The sequence below is a fragment of the Bubalus bubalis genome, chromosome 19 (genome assembly GCF_019923935.1).
Source record: "Bubalus bubalis isolate 160015118507 breed Murrah chromosome 19, NDDB_SH_1, whole genome shotgun sequence".
NCBI classification, from domain to species: domain Eukaryota; kingdom Metazoa; phylum Chordata; class Mammalia; order Artiodactyla; family Bovidae; genus Bubalus; species Bubalus bubalis.
The window spans coordinates 23,438,968-23,464,030 of NC_059175.1; the positions used below are offsets into that span (position 1 = coordinate 23,438,968).

Below are 25,063 nucleotides of genomic sequence, written 5' to 3' on the forward strand. Positions count from 1 at the left end.
GACAAGGAGAGAGAGACTGTCATTGACAACCCCGTTTCTCTTTATTACCCAATCCCCATGGATGAGGAGAGCTGGCAGGCATCCGGGGTGGGGGTGGGTCCAGTTCTTTCTCCGAAGCAGCAACGACCGGTGGCCAGAGATCAGAAGGCCAGGTTCGGCGACACCAGCAGAAAGCGTGTCTGAACAGCGTCCCTCGCACTGCACGGGAGGTGCCCACACGCTCCGCCCGTCCGCCGCGCGTCCCACTTGAGGGGCGGGCTCCGCAGGTCGGGACCGGAGGCGCCGATTGGCTGAAGCGCCCGAGCCGGGGTTTCCCGGCCCCGCCCCGTGCCCCTCACTGGCCGCCCCGCCGCCGCCGCTGCGCTCCCTCAGCCCGCGAGGCCGCGCGCAGGCAGGTCCCGCGCTGCCCCGCGGGAGGGGCCTACCGGTCCCCATCCTTAAAGCACGAGTCCGGACGCCCCGCCTGTTGGAGAGGGTGTCTGGCTGTGGACAGCCAACAGCCAGGGCGGGCCAGGGCCGACCGAGGAGGGCCTGAGGCTACGGAGCCGCCGCGGCTGGCACACGAGCGTCTCGGCCCGGACCCAGTGCTTGCGGGAGCTGTGAGGGGAGGGGTCGTGGGCGCCATTGCTGCCCGTCAGAACGCCGCAGGGGTCCCCGTCAGCCCTAGCCGCTCTCCCCTGGCTGGGAGGAGCCGTCGCCAGTCCCCGGCCCGGTCTCCTGAATCGGGTGCCTCCTCTGCCATCCGTGCGGAGACCATGTTTGACAAGACGCGGCTGCCGTACGTGGCCCTCGATGTGCTCTGCGTGTTGCTGGGTACGTACGCGCCGCCGGCCCGAGGGGCGTGTGCACGCGAGCCCGGGGTGGGGTGCATCGGTGGGGTGCGGGCGTGTGTCCGCTGGGAGGTGACTCGCCGGGAGTCGCGGACGGGCGTGGGGGGTGTGTGCCTGACGCGCAAGCCTTGCCCGGCTAGACGCTGGGACGGCTTCCGCAGCCCGGGGACCCCGCTTCGCAGCCCGCATTCCCGCGTGGCCGCTGCTGTCAGTCTGCCTTTCTGTCGCCCGCCGGTGCGCTGAGCCCACCCTGCTTGGATGCTGTTCACGCCTCTGCACTCCATCCCTTGCTCTCCTGTCCTCTGTTTCCCGTTTCACTCCCAGCAGAGAGGGTGGGGTCCTCCCCTCGCTGATGTAGGGAAGCTTGGTGGTCACTGGCTTATCAGGTTTGGTGACAAAACCGGAGGGTTTTGATGCACTGGGAATTCTCAGTAACTGGCGTCAGTACCAGGTTTATCTTCCTCGTGGGAAGCAGTTTTAAGTTTTCGTCTATAAAAGGTTAGAACGCTCCTAATTAGAAGGTGTTACCGGCTTGTAAATTGTCAGGCTGTAAGTGGGTGTGATGATGCCAGGTTTCTGCCTATAGGTTTGAAGAAGCTTGCTTTTGAGGGGGATGGGGTTGGCGTGGTGTGCCCCAGACCTGCTGTTTCCTTCTCTGCACAGACCTCGTCATCGTGTAGGTTTCCATCTCCTGTGAGAGCCCACAAGGAGCACTGGACGTTTCTTTGGCTGCAGCGAATTTGGCGTTGTCTTTCTGACTGAAGAGTTCAGTCGTAGGGCTTCTGGTCGCCAGTTGCTCTTTTCTTTTGACGAAAAAGAATCGAAGTCATCTGGGTAAGGGCTAGGCATTGGAAGGAGAGATTTTCACCGTCTTCATATGTATTGTGTAAGGCAGTATCTTTGAACTATTTATACGTTTTGGAAAAAAAATACTTACCAGAAGACCTGCTCGATGTTCGGGTAGTCCTCATGTTTGAGTATCGAAGTAATAGTATTGGCGAGCTCTCAGCGTTGGAGAGCTGTGACTTTAGCATCCTAGACGCAGGTCTGCATTATGGCTTTTCGGTGAGAGGAAACTTCCTCCGCTTTTAATCCAATACCGTCTCCCCTGCCTCAAACCTGACCATTTAGGTGCTTGTAGTCTTGCCGAAGTTTTATAAATTCTGTTACCTGTTTTTTGAGGAAAAGTCTTGCTTATGAAACATCTTTATTGTTTACCAGGACATTTCCTATATAGCCCCACAGTGAATTTTAGAAATTCCGTTTAGCAAAGGGAAACACGATTTTGGAACACTATTTTTATAAAAACACAAGTGATCCTTTCAGATGTCCGGACATATTCATAATTACATTAATTATATTCAGATTTATTGGCAATGAAAAGTTTACCTTGGTAAATATGTTATATTTTAAAATGTATTTAAATTTATACTCAGTGTCTGTGGAGCTTTGTTAAATTTCATTTATGTTTTAGTGAGGGGAGAGGAAAATGTTCAGTCAGAAGTGATTTTTAAAATTCTAATATATTGGATATTATCCTATTATTGCCACAAACTGTACTGTCAGAATTATATATAAAGTTCCCATTTTTCCTACCTTATGCAGTTACTAATTTTTGAAACAAATGCATTTTCTCTTTGGGCCAAGCACTGAACCAGGATAGATGAAACATAATACTGCTCTTAGGTAGCTCAATGTTATTAAACACAGAGCCATATGCTAAATCTGTGTTTTGTTTGTTTTAATTCATGTATATTTGAGGAAACTATTTGCAGTACAACTTTATAAAATTGTGGGGTTTTGTAGTCTGTTTTCAACATGCTGCAAGCATCCCATAACTGTCCAATAGAATTAAGAGTAATTTTATTGCTAACTTGGCCTGACAGTTGCAGAATTTATGATGACTCTCAATAAAAGATAAAATTGTTATTTCTGATTTTAAAATCTTTGGTTTTGGAAAAAGCTTGTTTAGGAGACTTATGCATTAAGTATCAGTATCAGATACCTGATCTATTTGAAAAACAGATTTTTTCTGTTTTTGTATTGCTAGAGTTTTAAAATAATTAAGTGTATTGTCAAGATAAGCTCAGAATTCCCTTTTCCTAAATAGAAAGTGAAATACTGGCTTATTTTAATTTGGGATATAAGATGACATTAGATTTAATAGCATCAATATTCTGTTACAAACAACAGTGAAGGAGAACAGTGATTCTAGAGATACAAAGTATTTTCATGCTGAGTTTTGGGAGATTATATATTTTTATTAAAAAACTCACCTTTCTAGTGGGGTCTATGAGTCATTTTATTTATTTTTAAACTTTATGGCTGAGCTGTACAGCATGCAGGATCTTAGTTCCCCAACCAGGGATTGAATCTGTACCCCTTGCCGTTGAAGCGCAGAGTCTTAACCACTGGACTGCCAAAAAGTCACCTTTAAGGGTCATTTAAAGTTTTATTTTTATTCATCTTACTGACAGCAGGAGGTTGGCGGCCTTTAAAATAGTGGTAGCTCAAAGAGGGTTATCAACTTAGCATTAAGTTTTTTCTTTTTCTTTGGAGAACTACAGGTAAAAGTTGACTGTAGCAACAGAAAGATGATCAAGCAGATCATAAGTACAGGGTTATGTGAAAGTGGTTCTTAATTATAATGTGAATATGTTCCAGGTTCTGTTAATGATCACCCAACATCATGCAGTGTATCCATTTAATATGATGATGTTATGTGATTGTGTTACATGGCTATTTTATAATATTACAGAAAGTGATGTCTGTTTAAATGATAAACATGCCTGTAAGGGGGCGGGTGTGTGCATGCTTACACACGTGTAAAAGCATTTCTCTCCCAAGTCAATATTATCACCACTATGAAACATGATTTCCTCCATATAATATACCCAAATTATTACTTCCTTCAGTGGATCTGGTCTCTTCTTGGAAAAAGAGTGAGAATTTTGAGAGATGATGTGTATTTGATTCCTTTCTGAGATGGAGTGTGGTCTTGCCAGCTTTCTTTGGCTCCTTTGATAATGAGTTCTATGATTGTAGAAAAGGCTATAAATATCACCTGAGCACACAAGAAAAGCTGCTGTACAGAGAATTGTAGTGGGCTGATGTGAAAGCTGTGTTTTGCTCATTGTGTTAAACCACGTCCTAAATAAAAGTTAATTGCCTAGAGTCATTTTAGATTTTATGCACTCTGGCATTAGGCTGCCAATGAATTGATTCAGTGCACATTGATTGAAGGCTAACTCTGTTCCAAGTTCATGTTAGGTGCTAAAGATAAAGATGAATTAGAAAGTCTGTGCCCTCAAGGAGCTTAGGGTCTAATGAGGGAGAAACAAACAAGAGGTTATACTTCATCATGATAAATGTAATAATAAAGGTATGGAATAGATGCTCTTTGAGTACAGAAAAAAGAGTTGTGCTATAAATGATCTATCATAGATAAACGGGTTGTCTGTTTTTGTCTAGAGATGCAGAAATGACAAATGTTACCCCAGAAGTACTCTTAGAATCTTTTTTTTTTTCTTCTCAGCTTAGTACAGGGCAATGGGAACCCAAGTAAGTAGCTGTGTGTATGACTTTTTTTGCAGGTATCTTGTGATGCCTGGAAGTTTTAGGTGGAACTGGCAGAACCTTTTTATGTGCCTGAGTTTTGCTGGGTAGCAGTCATTTGGAATATCTTTCTATATTGTGCCTTCTTTGGCTCCTCTAGATCTTTTCTCCACCCTGCGCTATGCTCTGGGAGGCTAGTGCTATGAACTGCAACTAGGCTGTTGCTTTTTGTTTCTGGTTGACTTTGACCAATGGGACAACAGCAGGAGGCCTGGAAGACCCAGTTTCTTCCTGCTGGATTTGCGTTGCCAGAGCTATTTTGTGTTTTGTGAGTAGGTCACAGCTTCTATTCAGTGGCCATCTGTGCCAGCCAGCTACAGTTACAGATCTTTCTGGGTTTTGGTAACCCTCTACTCGCCCCTTTAGCCTAGAGATGATGTTGCTGGTACCATTCCCTGCTGCTTTCCCTAAATCCTACCTATACCTTTGAAGATGGTTCCTTCATTAAATTCTTATTTAAATACCTTATTTGGGTGTGCTGTTTTTTGCCAGGGCGCTACTGATAATACTCATGTTATGTCCAAAACAGATCTGAGGTGACTTCCCTTTCTGCACTTGATAGCAATTACATTGGCCCATAAAAGCAGATGATAACAGGAACTCATGGGCTCCAATATTGGTTTTCTTAGAAGGGAGGGGGGTCATGGTTTCCTCAACATACTGCAAACATGGTATCACCTTTATGCCAAATCAGTCAGTAAATTTTAGGGGAAAATCTGGCAGCAGAGAACACTGGCAGCCATACTAGGTGGTTGTGTGTGCATTCCAAGTTGCTTTCGTCGTGTCCGACTCTTTGCTACCCTAATGGACTATAGGCTGCCAGGCTTCTCTGTCCATTCGGGTTCTCCAGGCAAGAATACTGGAATGTGTTGCCATGCCCTCCTCCCGGGGATCTTCTGACTCAGGGATTAAACCCGAGTCTCTTATGTCTCCTGCAATAGCAGGCAGGTTCTTTAACACTAGTGCCACTTGGGAAGCCCCAGATGATTGTGGAATCCCATTACTTATTCTTCTTCAGTAATTATGCTGATCTCATTCTGCCCCTTAAGTATAACCCATAGGAGTGCTCCTTTTCCTGATCTCAGTTTGGGCCACTTTCTTAAGGGAAAGTCAGATATTTAATGAAAGAGTCTCCCTTGCTGAAAGTCTGCAGCCTTCCTTTTTCTCCTAACATTTATTTGTTCATTTACTCATTATTGGGTGAATTCACCCACACATTTGCTTTGTTATCTAGTAGATGCTGGGAATTCTGTTAGATACCAAAGAGGTAAATAAGTAAGTAAATAAATAGGACATAGTACTTACCCTGATTACTTGCAATTTCAATTTCTCTTTACTTCTATTAAGCTAATTTATTTTGCTTCTGATTAAAGTTTACTGTGTTTGTTTCTCTGTTTTATATAACTTTTGTCTTTTCTCCCAGCCACTGAGAGGGGGAAGGAATCTCAAAAAATGAACAAAAATTTGTCAAACTGGCATATTCTTGGGTCAGACTGGCCTCCTCTTGCAAGACTTTTTCTACCTTTAAATGGCTAGTTTGGAACAAAAGCAGAGGCCTGGAGGAAACTGGTAGTATTTGGCTCTAGTTGGCTTTATACAGTTGACTTTAAACTTGAATTTACCTTGCTTGGATGAGAGTATGGAAATATTCAGAAAACATTCCCCTCTATAGCTTTTGTGAAAAGTAATTTTTTCCTTTATATTCTATTTGAATTAAATCCCTTTTGGAAACTCATGGACATGCCATAATCTTTGTTAATATCTTTCTTGCTTAGTCATTTTTGGCTGAATTCTACCAAAGTTCCCTATGTATTACTCAGTTTGTGGAATTATTCTAATTACTTTTGATAAGAAATTAAAGTTTAAATTGTTACTGTTTATCTGACTTAAAAAGAAGCTGGTAGAAAGTTACTAAAACCTACATTTTAAGAGAACTAGTTAACATGTAGCTTTAGGTTTTTTAATGTGTTTTTTTTTTTTTTGGCTGCTCTGGCATGTAGGATCTAGTTCCCCACCAAGGGATCGAACCCAGGCCCTCCTGCCTTGGCAGCATGGAGTGTTAACTACTGGACCTCCAGGGAAGTCCCGAGAAACGTTTTTTTTTTTTTTAATTTTTTATTTTTTTTGCCCCATGGCTTGTGGGATTTTAGTTTGTAGACCAGGGATTGAACCCGGACCCTTGGTAATGACAGCCCGGAGTCCTAGTCACTGGAACAACAGGGAATTCCCTTATGCAAAGGAATTTGAAATGTTATTTCCTCCTAAATTACTGGTTTAATTCAGCATTTAGGATGGAAATATATAGTCTGTGTAATAAACTAGTTAGGGATTATATAGGCACTGTCTTGTCCCTTATTTTCTTTCTGAAAAAGGATTCATTCAGATATTATGAACAGTGGTTACAAGTAACTCTGTTCTTTCTTTTTGTCCCTCCTTTTTGCTGTATGTGTGTGTGCTCAGTCATGTCCTACTCTTTGTGACCCCGTGGACTGTAGCCCACCAGGCTCCTCTGTCCATAATTTTTCAGGCAATAATACTGCAGCAGGTTGCCATTTCCTTCTCCAGAGGATTTTCCTGACCTAGGGATCCAACCTGAGTCTCCTGCATCTCCTGTGTTGGCAGGTGGATTCTTTACCACTGCTACTTGGGAAGTCCTTCTTTTTCTACTTACCTTATTTTTTGTTTTCACTTTTTCCTTCCTGCTTTCCTTTACCCTTCAACCTTGCTGTCTCGATTTAAAGCCCAGATGGCTCAGACTGAGTTGTTTCAGTTTTACTTAACTGAAACTAATCTATCATTGGTTATGACTTTATAAACTATTGATTTTTCTTTAAAACGTTAGATAGACAGCATAGTCTAGTGATGGACTCTGGATCCAAACTGTGTAGGTTCAATTCCAGTTCCTCCATTTACTAGCTGTGCGACCTTAGGCAGATTTCCTCTGTGTGTGTCTGTTGCGTCAGCTGTGTAATGATAAAGTACCCACCTTGTATGGTTGTTGTGAGGCTTAAATGAGTGAAAATATAAAGGTCTTAGAGTAGGCCTTGCACTCGTGTGCATAAGATGATTGTCAAATAAAAGTAATCCTCTATAATCCTGCAATAATTAAAACATCATTATTTTAGTAAAAATAACATCAACATAGTTTTGTATTAGGGACAAAAACACAAACTTCAAACTGTTCCCTGTGAATACTCATGGAATGTCTTTGAAGCTTACAGAACATCTTGAAATAGTAGTGTCTTATCAGTCATGTGTAAAAACCACATATATGATCTTCAGGTAGTGGTAATCCCAGCTATGTTGGAAAATGATCTGTATAGTCTGTGGTAGAGTGTAACTAAACAGATGGAAAAACTGTTACTTTATACAGTGGTTAAGTCCTGAATTTCAACTTAAGAAAATGGAGTTAGCCAGACACTGGTCGGTCCCCTTCACTATTTTTATTGTCCAGGCCTTGGAATTGATTGAGTCACCATATAAAAAGTAGACTTAATATTCCTAAAATTTTTGAATGACCCTAATTGTATTCCCTCATTTGTATGAATTCTGTTGTTTGATTTCCTACCTATGGTTAAGCAGGCATCAAAGAAAAGACTATTGTGTAATACCTCTTCATACCCCATCTCCTTCTTACTTCTGTTTTTTCAATCAGATATTTATTTATTGGCTGTGCTGTGTTGGTTGTGGGATCCTAGTTCCCTGACCAGGAATTGTACGCCGGCCCCCTGCAGTGGAAGTATGGAGTCCTAACTACTGGATCTCCAGGGAATTACCTCAGCTATTTATTTTGACATATGTTAACCTGATACTATCTTTTATTTTTTTATGTTGTGTTTAATAGAGTGTTATTGCTCAGTTGCTAAGTCGTGCCTGACTCTTTGTGACCTCAAGACTGAAGCACACCAGGCTTCCCAGTCCTACACCATTTCCCGGAGTTTGCTCAAACTCATGTCCGTTGAATTGGTGATGCCATCCAACCATCTTATCCTCTTTCACCCCCTTCTCTTCCTGTTCTCAATCTTTCCCAGCATCAGGGCCTTTTCTAATGAGTATTGGGGCTTCAACATCAGTCCTTCCAATGAATATTAATATTGATTTCCTTTAGGAATACAGTGTTAAGTTTTAAAATATTTGACTTTGCAACATCGTTCACTTGTTTATGAGCTATTATGTGCTTAATGGGGCTTCACTGATGGCCCAGCTGGTAAAGAACCCATCTGCCAATGCAGAAGATGCAGGAGACTCAGGTTCAATCCCTGGGTGGGAAAATTCCCTGGAGACGGAGATGGAATCCTGCTCCAATATTCTTGCCTGGAAAATTCCATGGACAAAGGAGCCTGGCATTGCTGCAGTCCATGGGGTCACAAAGAGTTGGACATGGTTAAGCACACACACACACACACACACACACATGTGCTTAATATTTACAATGCTAGGAGTTGTAAATTTCATTGTGAAAAAGATAAGTAAGGTCTCTATACTAATAGTTACAGTTATTTGTGAATGCCATGAAAGAATGTAAGCAAGGTTAGAAGAGAGTGAGATATTGAGGGGTCGGGGTCGTAATCTCAGGGAAGGCTTCTCTGAGGAAGGCATATTTAAATTCAGATTTAAGAATGAAAGTAAGTTGGTCATGGAGGAGCTGAAAGAAGATGATTCCAGGCATAGGAAAGAGCAGGTGTTGAGGGGCAAAGGGCATTTGTAACAGAAAAGAGGCCAGTGTGGCGGGAATACAGTATGTATCCTAGTGTTCTTAATAGTACTTATTGCAGCTTATTTCTAAATGTCAAAGTGGATAATAATAACAACTGACATTTAGTGCTCTATGTCTATGTGTGGCTATGAGATCTATCAAAACCTGCTCAGGGAGGATAGCTTAGTTATCTTCATTCTGTTGATGGTGGAACTAAGGCCTCAGGTAGCTGAGAAACTGCCAGTGGAACCCAGGTAAGAAGTAGCATGGTTGGGAATTGGGAAATGCATTTTTAAGAGTTACAACTTTTGAATTCAGATTGACTGTCCAGATTGAGAAATGAAGAGGGTAAGAAATGAGGGACTGAGGGAATTAATTGGCTGTAAAAGCAGTGATTATTTTAGGTGGGCTAAATCTTTTATGACTATCTTTATTCCATATGATGTGGCTTCATAGTCAGTTTCTGCTTATGTTTTGAGCATGTATCTGCTGTCCAAAGGAGGCACTTTAATTTTTCATAAATCAAACTCCTAATAACTACTAAGAGTTTGCTTGGAGGGTATATCATACTGGAAGATATAACTGATTTGCCCTGATCAGTAAAGTTTGTTGTTGTTTAGTCGCTTAGTTGTGTCTGACTCTTTTACAACTCCTTGGACTATAGTCTGCCAGGGTCCCCTGTCCATGGGGATTCTCTAGGCAAGAATATTGGAGTGAGTTGCCATTTCCTTCTCCACGGGACCTTCCCAATGCAGGGATCAAACCCACATCTCCTGTGTCTCCTGCATTAGCAGGTGGGTTCTTTACCACCGTGCCACCTGGAAAGCCAGATCACTAATATACTCATAGATTTTTTTCTCCAAATAGCATTGTTGTTATAGGCAATTTTACCCAGGAAAGGAAGACCTTTGTACTTTATTGCATGTCATGTGAATCACGTGTGTAGAGTTTAGAGTCACCTTTGGTAACTCATTCCAGTAGATATAGTTAGAACCTCATGGTTTAGTTCTCAGTTGTCACTTCTTGGAAATGTTTCCTGTGTCTTTTTTTCAGGGTGGGGTGCCTAGGAAAATGACATATAGGAAATGTGTAGCGGATGAGCTCTTGAGTTAATTGGCAGCTTGTTAAGCCAGGTTCTGCCTTGCCTTTTGGTTCATTTACGTCAGCAGGAAATGAGGGCTTGACTTCGTAGGTGCTTGAGAGGTAAATAAGAAGAAAACTATTCCTTATTCAATGCATAAATGAGCCTTTGGTAAATGTTTTACGTAACTCATGAAATCATCACAAAACTGTGAAGTAATAGGATTGTTGTATGCCCTAGCACTGGTGATACAAAAATGGGTGAAAAAATAAAACGCATGGATCTCAAGTACCTTCTTGCTTACTCTGGAAGACAGACTCGTAACAAACAATGACGATACCATATGGTAAGTTGAGTGCCTGATATGTCAGAGCACTTCGGTACTAAGAGTGAGTGAGACAGGGTCTCTGTCCCCAAGGGGTACACAGATGCTGTAAGGGGAGAGAAGCAGGTATTTTAATGAAGTCTGTGTGAATTTCAGAACAATTGCTCCTGAGATCTTCACTTTTACTCCAGCAAGGATACTGGAAACCTTGGGGAACATTGCTGCTGCTGCTAAGTCACTTCAGTCATGTCTGACTCTGTGCGACCCCATAGACGGCAGCCCACCAGGCTCCCCGTTACACTTTTGGTTAGGGCTAAATTCTGGAAATAATTGCTATAGATAGTTCTGAAGTGGTGAAATGAGTCATATCTGACCCTTTGCAACCCCTTGGACTGTATAGTCAATGGAATTCTCCAGGCTAGAATACTGGAGTGGGTAGCCATTACCTTCTCCAGGGGATCTTCCCAACCCAGGGATTGAACCCAGGTCTCCCGCATTGCAGGCGGATTCTTTACCAGCTGAGCCACTAGGGAAGCACAAGAATACTGGAGTGGGTATCCTGTCCCTTCTCCAGTGGATAGTTCAGAATCCATCTTTATTACTGGGTGGAAACACTGTAATATGAGTGCTTGCTGCTGCTGCTGCAGAGTCGCTTCAGTCGTGTCCGACTCTGTGCAACCCCATAGACGGCAGCCCACCAGGCTCCCCCGTCCCTGGGATTCTCCAGGCAGGAACACTGGAGTGGGTTGCCATTTCCTTCTCCAATGCATGAAAGTGAAAAGTGAAAGTGAAGTCACTCAGTCATGTCTGACTCTTAGCAATCCCATGGACTGTAGCCCAACAGCCTCCTCCATCCATGGGATTTTCCAGGCATGAGTACTGGAGTGGGGTGCCATTGCCTTCTCTGATATGAGTGCTTAGAAAGTGTGTAATACATGTTAGGCATTCAGATATTTTTTATATGAATGAGTAGGCAAGATACTTGAGTCAGTCACTCTTCTGGGGGTTGGAATTTAACTCTGTTAGTAACTATGTGACATTGGGCAGGTTGTTTCAGCTCTCCATAAGTCTTGTCACCTAATGAGGAAAAAGATAATGATAATAGTGTCTTCCTCATAGTGCTGTGAAATTAGATGAGATAATGTGAGAGAGTGTATGTGAAGTGTTTAACATAGTCCTGATCTGTCCCGTTGTATCATTATCACTATTAAGATAATAACCCAATTTGGCCACTGATCCCGTCTTTTGTTTAAATTTGGTACCATGTACTGGTGAGTTTTCTTTTGGGACATTGTTTAGTGTAGTTCTAGCTTCAGTTTAAATAGCATTTGAATTGGGACCTGGTTCATATTTCAGTTTTTCGTGCCCAGATCACTATGGGAGATGTTCTGATTACTCCTAACCTGTTTCTTTCTGGAATCAGACACCTCACTGAGATCTTATCATTTTACTTCTAGGTGAGCAGTATTTCCACAGCTTATAGACAAGGTACCAACATGAATATCTGTAGTTGAGTGAAATAGTAATAAACAAAGGTGTGTGTGAAGTGGAAATGGCATGATTTGGGTAATCGTAACTTCTCTTGGTACTCACGTTTTAAAACATGAATATTTTATTTCTTGAATATGAGGTAGTCAGAACCTAATAACTTGCAGTTGAGGCTGAAGTATAGCTGCAGTACAGCTAAACATAACAGGTTCTTTTCATAACTTCTCTTGATCAGTAAGAATTTTTCCTTGTTTTCTTTCCATGAAGTTTAAGAAATAAATGTTTATAGTGGTCACATCCACCTGCAGTGTTCTGGGATAGGCCTAATTTTAGGATAGCCTTCTTCATAAAGGCAGTATGACTCTATAATTAAACGTATGGCTAAATGTAATTAAAATTCATACTTTTATAATATTTTATGTTTTAATATTATATATTTACAATATTTTTCTTTAAAAAGCCTATTTAAACAGTTTTTCAAATGACATCCCAATTGATTTGGAAAATATACCTAGTATATAGTTATACAGTATAGCAGAAGCAAGTGACATTTATTATATTTTATATTTTTAAAAAATGGCATTGATAAGAGAAAGAAATTTTGAATATGCTCCTTCTCATATGTTGTCTATGTCTGACCCAGTGGCCTAGTTGGAGAAGAGGTCTCTTAAATTGTGATGTTATCAAAACTTGTTAGGCAAGTTATGGGTAATACTCAACTTTATAGCTAGTGTTGGATATCTGTATGAATATGAGTGAGATTCTAAGTTCTGCCATTGACTGTAATTTAATTACTAACCAAATCTAACAATGAATAAATTATCTTTTAAGAAGATAAGTTTTTTGCATTAGACTTCCCCGCCTTGCTTAGGATTTGACATTGTGGATGATTTTTCACTGAATAACAATTTTGTTTATGTAATTTATTTAAAGGGTTCAAAGTGTGATCTGGTAGTGAAAATGGTTGGCTTGCAAGTCACATTCTAGTTTTGCTTCTGCTGTTCTCTCTGATCACATGGGCTGTTTCGTTTACTCATGTGTAAATTATAATGAGAATAATGTCTGCCTTATCTATCTCTCTGGATCATAATGGTAAGCAAACTTTCTTATTAAGGGGAATCAATAGCTGCAGAACATATTTAGGCATTTGACACTAGGGTAGGAAAACAAAGAACGCAGGGTAAACGGTACATTTTGAGCAAGGCAGCACACTTGTAGGAGATCTGTTATTAATCTAGCCAGGTCATGAAGGGAGTGTTGTCAGCAGAAAACAGGAAAAATCTGAAGGTTGACTGAAGTATTCAGAAAGTAGTGACATAGGAAAAATGGTCCCTGATACAAATAATGTAGGGCCCCTGCTTGAGTTTCTTCTTTTGCCACACATAGGCATATGACTTTATCAGTGACCAGATAACTTACGAAATCTTGAAACTAGTTGGATACTCTTATGTCAGCCATACTGTTAGAAGTGGTGACATATGCCACCTTGAGAAGCCAAAGCAAAATATAATTTGGTCAGACTCACTGAAATTTCAGTGAAGGGAGATTTTCAGTTTTAAAAAAGATGAAAAAGGACGTTCAACTGCCATTAAATTAAAAAAAAATACAAAAATAAATCACAATTAGACTAGGTTAGATCTAGTCTGCTTAATATCAGGAGATTGTCATCTGTATCAGTAGCAGTTTGTCTTCAGCTAAGACTGTCAAAATCTTTTGGCAAACATCTGAAATACCAGGGAAATCTCTTCTAATTTTGTATTTGCCCTCTCTATTCTATTCCAGTGACTTGCAGAATATTTAATAGGAAATAGGAGAGAGATGTTCTTTGAAATAAAATAATTACATTATCTAAGATTATGTTTCTGTTTTCCTCAGTACTAGTCTTGTAGTTTGTTAGTCAGTTAATGATTGGAGTGGTGAGACCTTAATGTTACTGTGTAGCTTTGGCTGGCAGAATGATGCATTACTCTATAGGGCATTGGCATATAGCTTCCATTGAACAGTTAAGGGATTTCATCTGCCCAATAACCCTGGAAACCTACCGCCAATTGGAAATATATACACCAGCAGTAAAATACTATGGCCAAAGTTACAAGAACTATTTAAGTTGAGTCCTATTTAAGAATCATATTTTTGTTTGCTAATAATTTAAAGCTTACGCTTAAAAGCATTGAGCTATTCAGTAGTTGTGACAGCCCTGATCTTGGCTTTAGCTAACTTAATTTCTTCTGATAAAGAGGGAGGCAAAGAGTAGAGTGAGGAAAAGAAAAAATTTTTTAAATGAAGAAGTGAATATTGCTATAGTCTGTTTTTACCTTGCAAGAGGAAGTCAGGAAAGGATGAAGCTTCCTTGAGAGAAAGCGGGACAATAGGGTTAATCATGACGGTGCCTCATGAGGCCTAGAATAAGTAAAGAAGTGCTTCCCAGTAAAGAGATTATAGTGGAGATTCTGATTTTTAGTTGGATAAATCTAAGGGTCACATTTACAATGGTTTAAATTTCCTGAAGTAAAGAATTTGTTGTTTAGGTTGGTCAACGATAATTCAACCTGTGTTTAGAATTTACTAGGGAAAGAGAACAGATTGCTGAAAAAATTTTGTTATAGTTACCCTTGCTTCATGTCCTCAGACTTTTCATAATTAAGAATGAAATACTGAGATTGGAGGGGAATTTCCTGGTGGTTCAGTGGTTAGGAATCAGTGCTTTCTTTCTTTCTCTTTTTATTTATTTATTTATTTGGCTGTGCTGGGTCTTAGTTGCGGCCACACTGGATCTTTGATCATTGTGGCACGCGGGATCTTTAGTTGCAGCATGCGGGGTCTAGTTTCCTGACCAGGGATCAAGCCCAGACCCCCTGCATTGGGGGCATGGAGTCTTAGCCACTGGACCACCAGGGAATTCCCAGGACTTGGCACTTTCACTGCCATGATATGGATTTGATCTCTGATCAGGGAACTAAGATCCCACAAGCTGCCCAGTGTGGCAAAAATCAGTCAATCCATTTACCTGTCAATCAATCAATAAAATTTTAAAAAGAATAAAATATTGAGATTGGAAGATAGCATAACTTGGTTGAATGTTTTATTAATTAAAAGCAGAGGGGTTTGAAATTTTGAACTGTCATATATATCAAATAGAGTTGTGACAGAAATGTTATAGCTCAGATAGGGGCTAGCTATAAACATATTTTAGTGTATTATCTGAATATAATTCATAAGAAGGGGTTTATGTTATAGGAGATAAAGACTTATTAATACTTTCTATAATAAAGGGTGTGAATGGTACTTGTTTGAGGGGGCTAGCATCATATCTGTGCAAACTAATTACTCAAAAATAAGAGAGAAATGAACTGTTGCAGTTTAAATGTAGGGTGTTACCTTGCAATTTCAACAGAACTTTATTAAAATATTTTTTATTTTATCAAGATACTAGTTCCATTTATTTTTTTTAATGTATAAAAGTTTTACAAAATTATTTTGTATTCATAGGATGCATAAAATTTAAAGAATATGGACACTGGAAAGGTACAGGTCTGATCACCTACTAGGGTGAATCACCCAAGTTCACAACTTCAGTTTCTTTATCTGAAAAGGACTGGGTCTTCATCTGTGTGTTCTCGTTGGCTGTGATGCGGTGTCCATTATGTAGTAGGCATTTGTTTATTCTGGTAGTATTCGTTCTTACACACACTGTGCTTGGTTCTGTCGTGGGCAGTGGAGATGCATATAATCACACAAATAAATATAAAAATGAACCATTAAGTGCTCTGAAGGAGAGGTTTGGGTACTATGAGAGTTTATAAACAGGATTTTGAATAAGAAGGATAGGGTAGCTTTTCTAAATGATGACTTTGGCTGCAGGGTGGAATAATAGATTGGAGCTGGAGAAGAATGGATTTAGGGAGATCAGTCAGAGAAGGCAATGGCACCCCACTCCAGTACTCTTGCCTGGGAAATCCCATGGACAGAGGAGCCTGGCAGGCTACAGTCCATGGGGTTGCAAAGAGTCAGACATAACTTAGTGACTAAACAACAACAACAACAATAGATGTTAACTTCGGAGAAGGCAATGGCACCCCACTCCAGTTCTCTTGCCTGGAAAATCCCATGGACGGAGGAGCCTGGCGGGCTGCAGTCCATGGGGTCGCGAAGAGTCGGACACGACTGAGCGACTTCACTTTTACTTTTCACTTTCATGCATTGGAGAAGGAAATGGCAACCCACTCCAGTGTTCTTGCCTGGAGAATCCCAGGGACGGGGGAGCCTGGTGGGCTGCCATCTATGGGGTCACACAGAGTCGGACACGACTGAAGCAACTTAGCAGCAGCAGCAGCGGGGAGATCAGTTAGGAAGCTGTCTCAGGGGTCCAAATGAGATAATGGTAGTGAAAGTAAAGAGGTGCTGGTAGAGATGGAAGAAGATTGAGGGATTTGTGAAGTATCTGGGAGATAAAATGGACCAGTTTTGGTGACATAGGAAAAATGGAGAGTCAGAGACAGAGAAATATCAAAGATAGTTTTGAAAGTTCTGGCTTGTATAATTGGATAGATTTCTATAATAACTAAACTGGGGAGCCCTAGGAGAGAACCCATTTAAAATGGGAATGGGGATGGAGATGAGATAGTGAGTTTGGTTTTCACCATGTTACGTGAAGTTTTGAAGTTTCCAAGAAGGAGTATCTGGTCCTTGTTTGGATAAATGGATCTAAAGCTCAGAGGAGCTGTCTGACTTTTCAGAGTCCTGGGCATATTCATGGTTATTGAAGTCATGAGAATTGATGAAATCTCAGGAAGAAGTTATAAATTGAAAAAAAAAAAAAAAAAAAAGGCTTAGGACTGAGCTTCAGATTGGTTGGAAGAAATAAAAAAGGCCAAGACTGAGAGGGAGAGGACACTTAAAAAAACCAGAAGACTGTTTCTGGAAAGCCAAGTGAAGAGAGTGCCTCAAGAAGAGAGTGGTAACAATGTCTACATCCTCCTGACAGGTAAGGTAACACCTGGAAAGTGTCCATTTGGTTTAGTTACACTAAGGTCACTGATAACTTTATGAAAAGCCATTTTTAAATTGTGGTGGGCTGAGAAGTGAGTAGTTGGTGAAGTGGAAATTTGTGGGTATTGGTAGTTCTTTTTAAAAAGTTGGAATTAGAAAGGAGAGTGTAGTAGCTAGTAGTCTGGGATAGTAGGTTGTCATGGTTTCTTGTGATATGCCAGGTGAGGGAAGAATGATCTTGCCAGATAAAGGAACCATTTTTAGGCCAATGGTATAGGAATAGTTGAATTCCTCTTATAGAACCGTCTTTACTGAGAACAATGGATTATTTGATATCCATGCTTTCCAAAGTAATTGTTAACCAGATATGGTGGAATTTGGTATATGAAGCCTGGTAGACTGGTTTCAAAATTCTGCTTTGCTGTAGGAGCTGCTGAAGATGCCAGTTCAATCCCTGGGTCAGCTATATACCCTGGAGCAGGAAATAGCAGCCCACTCCAGTGTTCTTGCCAGGATAATCCTGTGGCCAGAGGAGCCTGGTGGGCTACAGTCCATGGGGTCACAAAGAGTTGGACATGACTGAGCGCACATGTACTATTTCTATTAGGCATTCTTGCTTTTGGTCACACAGATGCTTATTAGTTTTGTTGAACTTCAGTTTCTTCACTTGCATAATGGAGAGAATACTGTCTACTTCACAGATTTGTTAGTAATAAATAAGAATTAGTAGGCAGTCAACAAACTGTTACCTGCCTGTCTTTCTTTTTTGTTTCCCGTGGTAGCTGCTGTTTAGTGTGTAGTTTCAGCATTGCATGTTTGCTCTTGGCCTGAAAGGAATAGTTTGTGGGAGTTCTTCCTTTTTGCAGCTTTTATCTTCTGTATAACATTATACAAAAGATAACTTTTATCTTCTGTATAAAATTTAACTTGAGTGGTAGAAACATAGATTTTTGGGAAGATGGATATACGATTTGCTGCTGCAATCATCGTAACTATTAAAAGAAGAATTTTACAAAACTTTTCGGCTTGTGTGCCTTTTTTTTTTAAAAAAAAAGCGCATGTGTTTTAAACAAAGCTTACTAATTTAGATATGCTACTTTGGTCACTTCCTGCCAAAGTTAGAGTTTTTATGTTTTCCTTTTGAGACACACCTTAGTATAACTTTATTTTAGTTTCTGGAACCTTGCCATTTGGCATAATTTCAGAGTAGACATGATGGATCCATATAAATTAAGATTTAAATACACAGTACATTTTTTTAATTGGTAGGGGCACGTGACCTCTTAAAAGCAGATGAGATCTTAGGTCTGGATTTTATTTGGTTGTTTAAACTTTTTCATCTGTAGTTTTGATTATTTTTTTTTATTTATTTTTAATTGAAGGATAATTGCTTTACAGTGTTGTGTTGGTTTCTGCCAAATACCATGTAGTTTTGATTCGTTAAGTACTTCTTACACGTATTTGTACCAAAATGGTGAAATCAAGTTTGTCAGATTTTTTTTCTACAAGTTCAGTTGCTAACGCAGTCTCCTTAAAGAATTTAAAATCTGCCCACCAGCCACCACCATCCATAGTCTCTAAAGAAGCATTTATGTATATACCTTTCTAGATGATAACAATTCTAGAAATTCTATAAAGGCATTAGAGCTTGTTAGTTTTATTCAAGAATCACTATAATATTATAGTAAACACACACTTTTATTCTTTGGAATATAGGCCTTCCTGCTGAATGGGAGAAATTGTTGGTTGCCTAGTTGCTGAAAAAGGAGATTTCGTTGGTTAAGTGAAGTTTGTGGATGGGATTTCTGAGACTGGAAGTCTCGTTGGTTCAAAGAGAGAAATAACTTAATCAGGTGTTCTCACCTGAATGTGGGATGCTTTGTTTTACAAGCTTAAATAATACCTGGATAAATCCCTACAGTTCATAATTTCTTTGGGTTTCCCAGGTGGCTCAATGGTAGAGAATCATCTGGCAGTTCAGGATATGGGGTTGGGGGGGGGGTGTAGTTTGTGATCCCATGGGGAAGATCCCCTGGAGAAGGAAATGACAACCCACTCCAGTATTCTTACCTGGAAAATCTCATGGACAGAGGAGCCTGACGGGCTGTAGTCTATGGGGTCACAGAGAGTTGGACACAACTGAACGACTAAGCAGGCACGTGTCATTTTTTTTAAGCTAAAGACTAAATAAATTCTATAGACACTGTGTTTCAAGGAAGAACTTTCTCCTTGATTCACTCTGTTATATTGTCTTCTGAAATTTGTTCTCTCTTAATAAACTTTCAAAGAAAGATACAGTAGTTAATATTTGATGAAATATTCCTGTATATCTGTTCATAGATCTTCCAAGTTAAAAAACTTTCTCAATAGAGGAACTGCTCATATCTTGTTTCTTTCCCAAAGGTATATAGTTTATAATCTATTTTACTTTGGAAATACATGGTGTTTCACTATATGGATTCAGCATAATGTATTTTACCCCCATTTTTGGACATCTGAGTCTTTGACATGGAATAGCATCATTAGTGAAATCTAGATTAGTTTTTTATTTTAAAATAATTATTCTGTGGTTTCCAAATTTTCTAGAATTAACATGTAATAAATTGGAAAACTCTGAAACGCCCAGAAAAGAAAATAAATATCATTACTAATCTCACTACCACTGAGAGATGATGCCTTTTAACATTTTGGTTATGTATCTTTTTATAGTTATGAACTTAACACTTTTTTAAAAACCGGTGCTCTAAAAAAAAAGGTGAGATGTTACTTCGTGTACTCTTTTTGACATAGTCTTCTACGAAGTTACCTTCAATGGTTATGTGGTATTTCATTGTTTTTGGCATAACCCTCTTTACCTCTGTTTTTAAATATTTAGGTTATCTGCAGTTTTTGTGCTGTAGTTCAGTATGCAATACCTTAGTAGATATTTTGGAAAACCTTCTTGAGTCATCCACCCCAGACGTCTCAGGGTGTTCTAGCCTTTTCTTCCTGATTCTCTGTCTTCCAGTATTTCCTTCTTTAACAGTAAGACCAGATCAGGTCGACAAATATTCTTCAAACAATTTAACTATCTGTCAGTGAACATGCTGGCCTCTGTGAATTTAGGAGTCAGAGAGAGATACCAAGCCATTTTATTTGCCAGAGATAAATAATTTCAGTACATGAGTTAAGTGTTGTGATAATTTTATGTAAGTATCAGGTCTGTGGAAACTCAGAGAGTGATTCAGAAGGCAGTAGGCAGAGGAGAAAGATCAGGGAATAGCATTTAATTTGTTTACAACAGGGAGGTACATAAATTCTATTTATTTGCATTCACTGCATGAGGAAACTGAGCTAGTTAGATAATTTGCCCATGTTCACTCAAGTAGTAACTGGGAGAATGCCAAAAGTAAGCCGAACTTGGTGTATCTGACTACAAAGCCTCGGCTCTCTTTAGGACCCCACCCTGCCACACCAAAGGAAAGATTCCAGGAGGAACTGAATAGAAAGAAGCTGGAATGGCAAGTAGGTGTTAGCTGGGTGGAGGGGGTGGGGATATTGTTTGGAGCTTGTCGAAGAGATTTGAAAAAAGGAGTAGAGAGAGGTGACGTGAGGCTTAAGCTAACATTAAAAAAAATGTATATAGTAAAATTCACTCTTTAGGGATACAGTTCCATGAATTGTCAACAATTTAAAATTTAGGGTCATGTAACCACCACACAATCAAGATACAGAACTAGTCTGTTGCCGCCCTAAATTCCCTCATATTTCTCTTTTTTAGTCAGCTCCTCCCACCATTCTCCACCTCTGACAAGCGCTAGTCTGTTCTCCATCCTATAAAGTCATATGAATGGCATGTCATATAATGCCATGTAGTAAATGGAGTCATACAGTATGCAGTCTTTTGAATTTGGCCTTTTCACTTAGCCTAATGCATTTTAATTAGGCAGCCATTAATGATGTAAATATTACTGTACAATTTTGCTATAGTTTTTTGCCTACTTCAAAATTTGCTTATATCATCTTCAAGTCCAGTTTCATGTAAACAGAATGCTTTTTTTTTTTTTTTTTGCTGAAAATGATTAATAGTTATAGCTCCAGATATCAAATAAGCCCAAAATATATTCCTGGTAAATGCCCAGGAGAAATTAAAATAGAACCAAATCAGCTGTCTCTCCCCACACCCTGTTACGTCAGCCTTCTCCTTGCTTTTTGCCATGTAGAAATCTACATGGAAAGTTTGCTACTGAATGTGACCTTTGCCAGCTTGAAGAAAAAAAGAGAACAGCTGTTAGTTACTAGGAGAGAGTGGAAGGAATGAATGTTGTTCCTGGCCAGTTGGCACTGTGTGCCTTTCTGGGGCAGTAACAACAGGTGACCAACTTCTCCTTTTTATTTTTGTTAGTGTATAAATAAATAGGCTAACTTGTTTTTTGTGCAGAAATCTCAGGGTATGTATTAAAATAACCTGCCCATATAGTTGTCTTGGATTTTTTAAAAAGCTGTTTAAATACATACACAAATTTATTTTAAGTGTCTTAATGAACTAAGAGACTCCAAGGTTGAGGATATTATAGGTAATTATTGACAGAAAACCACAAAGAGTAAAACTTTCTTTGGTAAATGTCACTTATATCTAAACTGTACTTTCTCCCTTTTGTTTCAACTTAAACAGAAAACCAAAACGATAACTAAGTACTTTTTATAGTAAAACCATGTCAGCCACAGAGAGGTAGTGACTACAAGCCAGTGACCAGAATGTAGGTATTTCTAAAAGCTGAGGGTGCACTGTTCTTTGAACTCTTGCCCCTGGATACTTTGAGTGCCATCTCTGTGAATCACACCCAAATATATAGTGCTCTCGACCACGGACCCCTCCCATGTGGCTCCCTGCTCTTCACCTTCTCCCTCTCTACCTCGCACAAACTCATCTTGAGGTACAACTTCCATCAAGTCTTTTCTTGCTCAGAGCCAGTGTTGATTTTTCATTTCTTACTGAAGCATATGCAAATTAATTACCTGGAATTGAAAATCTTCATCCTGTAGTTTTGCTCTGCCCATTCATATTTCTCTTATTCCTCCTTGCACTTTACCCTACCACAGTTGGACTATCTTTTTTTTTTTTCTAATTGTCTGGCAACAGATTGAGCTCAGTTATCAATTTTTAATTTGTTTCCTATTGCAGTTGTTGTGAATGTTTTTCTACTCTATTAAACTCCAGTTATCTCCTTCTCTCCTCATTTTTTTGCAAATGGTACCATTTCCTAATTCATTTAGAAGGCTTTAGTCAGATAAGTGTGTGTCTGAGTCCTGGATGCATCACTTACTATCAAAACTGGTAGACAGTATACATCTGAGTCTTACCTTCCCTCACCCACAACCCTCCCATGGACCTACCCAAGATTGTACAACTAAAAGGTTGAAGCAGAACCCAGCTCCTCTAGCACCAGCTGGCATCTGTTCTGAATGACCGTGCTGGTGTGTACTAGTTGTTAAATATTTTTAATTTCACCCTTATTATGTGTATGACTTTAATTATGTTACTTATCCTCTTTGAGTCATCCTCTCATCTTTAAAATGGGGATAGTAATAGCATGGTGACTCTTTGTTAATTCACTAAATATTTGTTGAGGGCCAACCTTGTACTAAGAACTGTCTTAGGTGTTTGGGGTATATCAGAGAACAAAAGAAATTTGTGCCTTTTTGGAGCTTGTGTTCTAGTATTGTAAGGATTAAATGAAAATTATTGTTAAGTGTTTGGTATGGTATCAGATCCACAGAGGTGCTCACACTGTTTCAGCTCCCTTTCTTCCTTTGTCACATGTTTCCATCAAGGCCAAAGGGCCAAGGGGAGTGTGGGAAGGGGAAGAGTGAAACCAATGCTAATACTGAATGTGGCATCCCAGGAGTAACCAGAACCTGATTACATTGCAGAGCAATACAAATCAAATAGGAAACATTAAAAAAAAAAAAACAAAAAAAACCCTAACAGTAACCAACCCTGCCCTTTTTTAAAAAAATTTATATTTAATTGGAGGATAATTGCTTTACAATATTGTGCTGGTTTCTGCCATACAATGTCATGAATCAGCCACAAGTATAACCCTGCTTTTGATGAGTTGATTGTCTCAGTATGTTTACATTTCCTTTCATCTCCTGTGGATTCAGCTCCAGCCATTCATCCTCATTCTCAAGTTCTCCTCTCCCACTACCTGCATTTCACTGCATCAGCTCACCGTCACATCTTTTGCACCATAGACAAGACCAAAAAAGTCATCACCCTTCTTTTGCTCTATTTATCCTTCAAGGTGTAGACCAAGTTCTCCCCTTTCCTTCCTTTTATATCACAAGGCATTTAAAAGTTTTTTACCCAATTACTTACTCTCTTTCTCTAATTCTTTCAGTCTTTCTGTTTTCACTCAGAGTACTGCAGTTCTTCTATCATGGTTCATCAGTTACCACTTGTGTGTTCCTTTTCTGCTCTGCTTCTTTTTAAGTGGCATCTGTTACTGTCAAGACCATCTGAACCCAAAAGGCTCATGGCCTCAATGACGTGGGTTTTGAGTCATAATCCTGCAACCTAAGTTCCCTGGGGCCAGTTTCTTCATCTTCAAAATGATGTAATAACGTTTACCTTTTAAAGTGATTAAAAGAAACCTAGCATACTGTCAGGGAGTTAAGAAAAACATTACTGGCATTTTTGAGAAGTGCCCCTCCTCATTTTCCTTGTCACTGTTCTTTCATGTTCTTTATCCTACTTACCTGGTAGTTCATTCCTCATTAATTGGCATGCGTGTGCACTAAGTCACTTCGGTTGTGTCCGACTCTCTGCGACCCTATGGAATGTAGCCTGCCAGGCTCATCCATCCATGGGATTCTCCAGGCAAGAATACTGGAGTGGGTTGCCATGCTCTTCTCTAGTGGATCTTCTCAACCCAGGGATCCAACTCGCGTTTCTTTTGTCTCCTGCATTGGCAGGCATGTTCTTTACCAATAGCGCCACCTAGATAGGTTATTAGTTAGCTGTCTCTTTTTTCTTTAGATTATTGTTCTTGCCACTTTTTCTGATCTTAGTAAGATCTCATGGCTTCAGCTATCCCTTTTATAATTGAGATTTCAGATAGTCATCTCTAGTCTGCATTCTCTCTTGAGTGCCAGATATGAATGTCTAGCTGTGAGCTAGATGTGAAACGTGTCAAATGATCTGTAACATGAATCAAGAAGGAGTCTCAGCATTTGATATGCAGAGGAAACAAACTGTCTTACCTGGCATACTTCCTAGTTTCACTTGTTCAAGTCGGTAAAATTTTGAATAACTTTCTTTACCTTTATAGAGGGGGAGAAGAGAACCCTTTTTGTTTAAAAATAACACACAACTCCTGTCAATTTGCAGGAAGAGTTTTCATGTGATTCTGGAAAGATGTGCAACACCTGTTTCCAAAGAAAGCAAGAAAAATATTGCATGTTTTTCTCTCCAAAATGTATTTTATTCAAACTGAATTGGACACCAAATAAAGAACATTCCTTAAATTTGGAATGAATAGAACTTTCTAAAAACTGCTCAGGTAACACTAAGTAGTAAAAAGCCCAAAAAATTTTATTTACTTTTAACCTTGGACTGCTAAAAGGAGAAAATGAAAGGGTTTGTAGAAGCAAGTTTCACAAAAGTAACTGTAGAGTTATTTGTTAGACCCAAATATACATGTAGGGAAATGAACAAACATGGTTCAATTTACATATGTTGGATTTTGTTTTTGGAAGGGAGAATATTTCTTACATATGGGTTTTATCCATTACCTTTTTGGTAAAGCATCAGCTCCTAGAAGCAGTTACCTCACTGTTTATTTTTCTTGTAAGTTCGCTGTTTATTTTTCTTGTAAGTTTTGCTGAGGTTTCTTTCAAGTTTTGCAAAGTGCACTTACACATTAGGATGGTTCAGTGTAGTAGATTGAGATGTATTCTTGGTCACACAGAGCAACTCTGCCTTCACCCCCAATCGAACCAACATAAGGAAATAAACTGTTTATATACAGACCAGCTTAAGCTCATGGATTGAAAAG

The 25,063-nt window shown here is 39.7% G+C and overlaps 1 protein-coding gene across 2 annotated transcripts in view; it reads left to right on the plus strand.

Annotated features, from left to right (window-relative positions):
- Positions 1-354: 354 nt before the first annotated feature.
- The window catches only part of PLPP1 (phospholipid phosphatase 1), a 106,077-nt gene continuing 81,368 nt past the window's right edge, over positions 355-25,063 (plus strand). For both annotated transcript variants that reach the window (XM_006074157.4, XM_006074158.4), the window contains exon 1: positions 355-813. In XM_006074157.4, the coding sequence (XP_006074219.1) occupies positions 756-813 (58 nt within the window). In that variant the 5' untranslated portion in view covers positions 355-755. The remainder of the gene's footprint in view (positions 814-25,063) is intronic.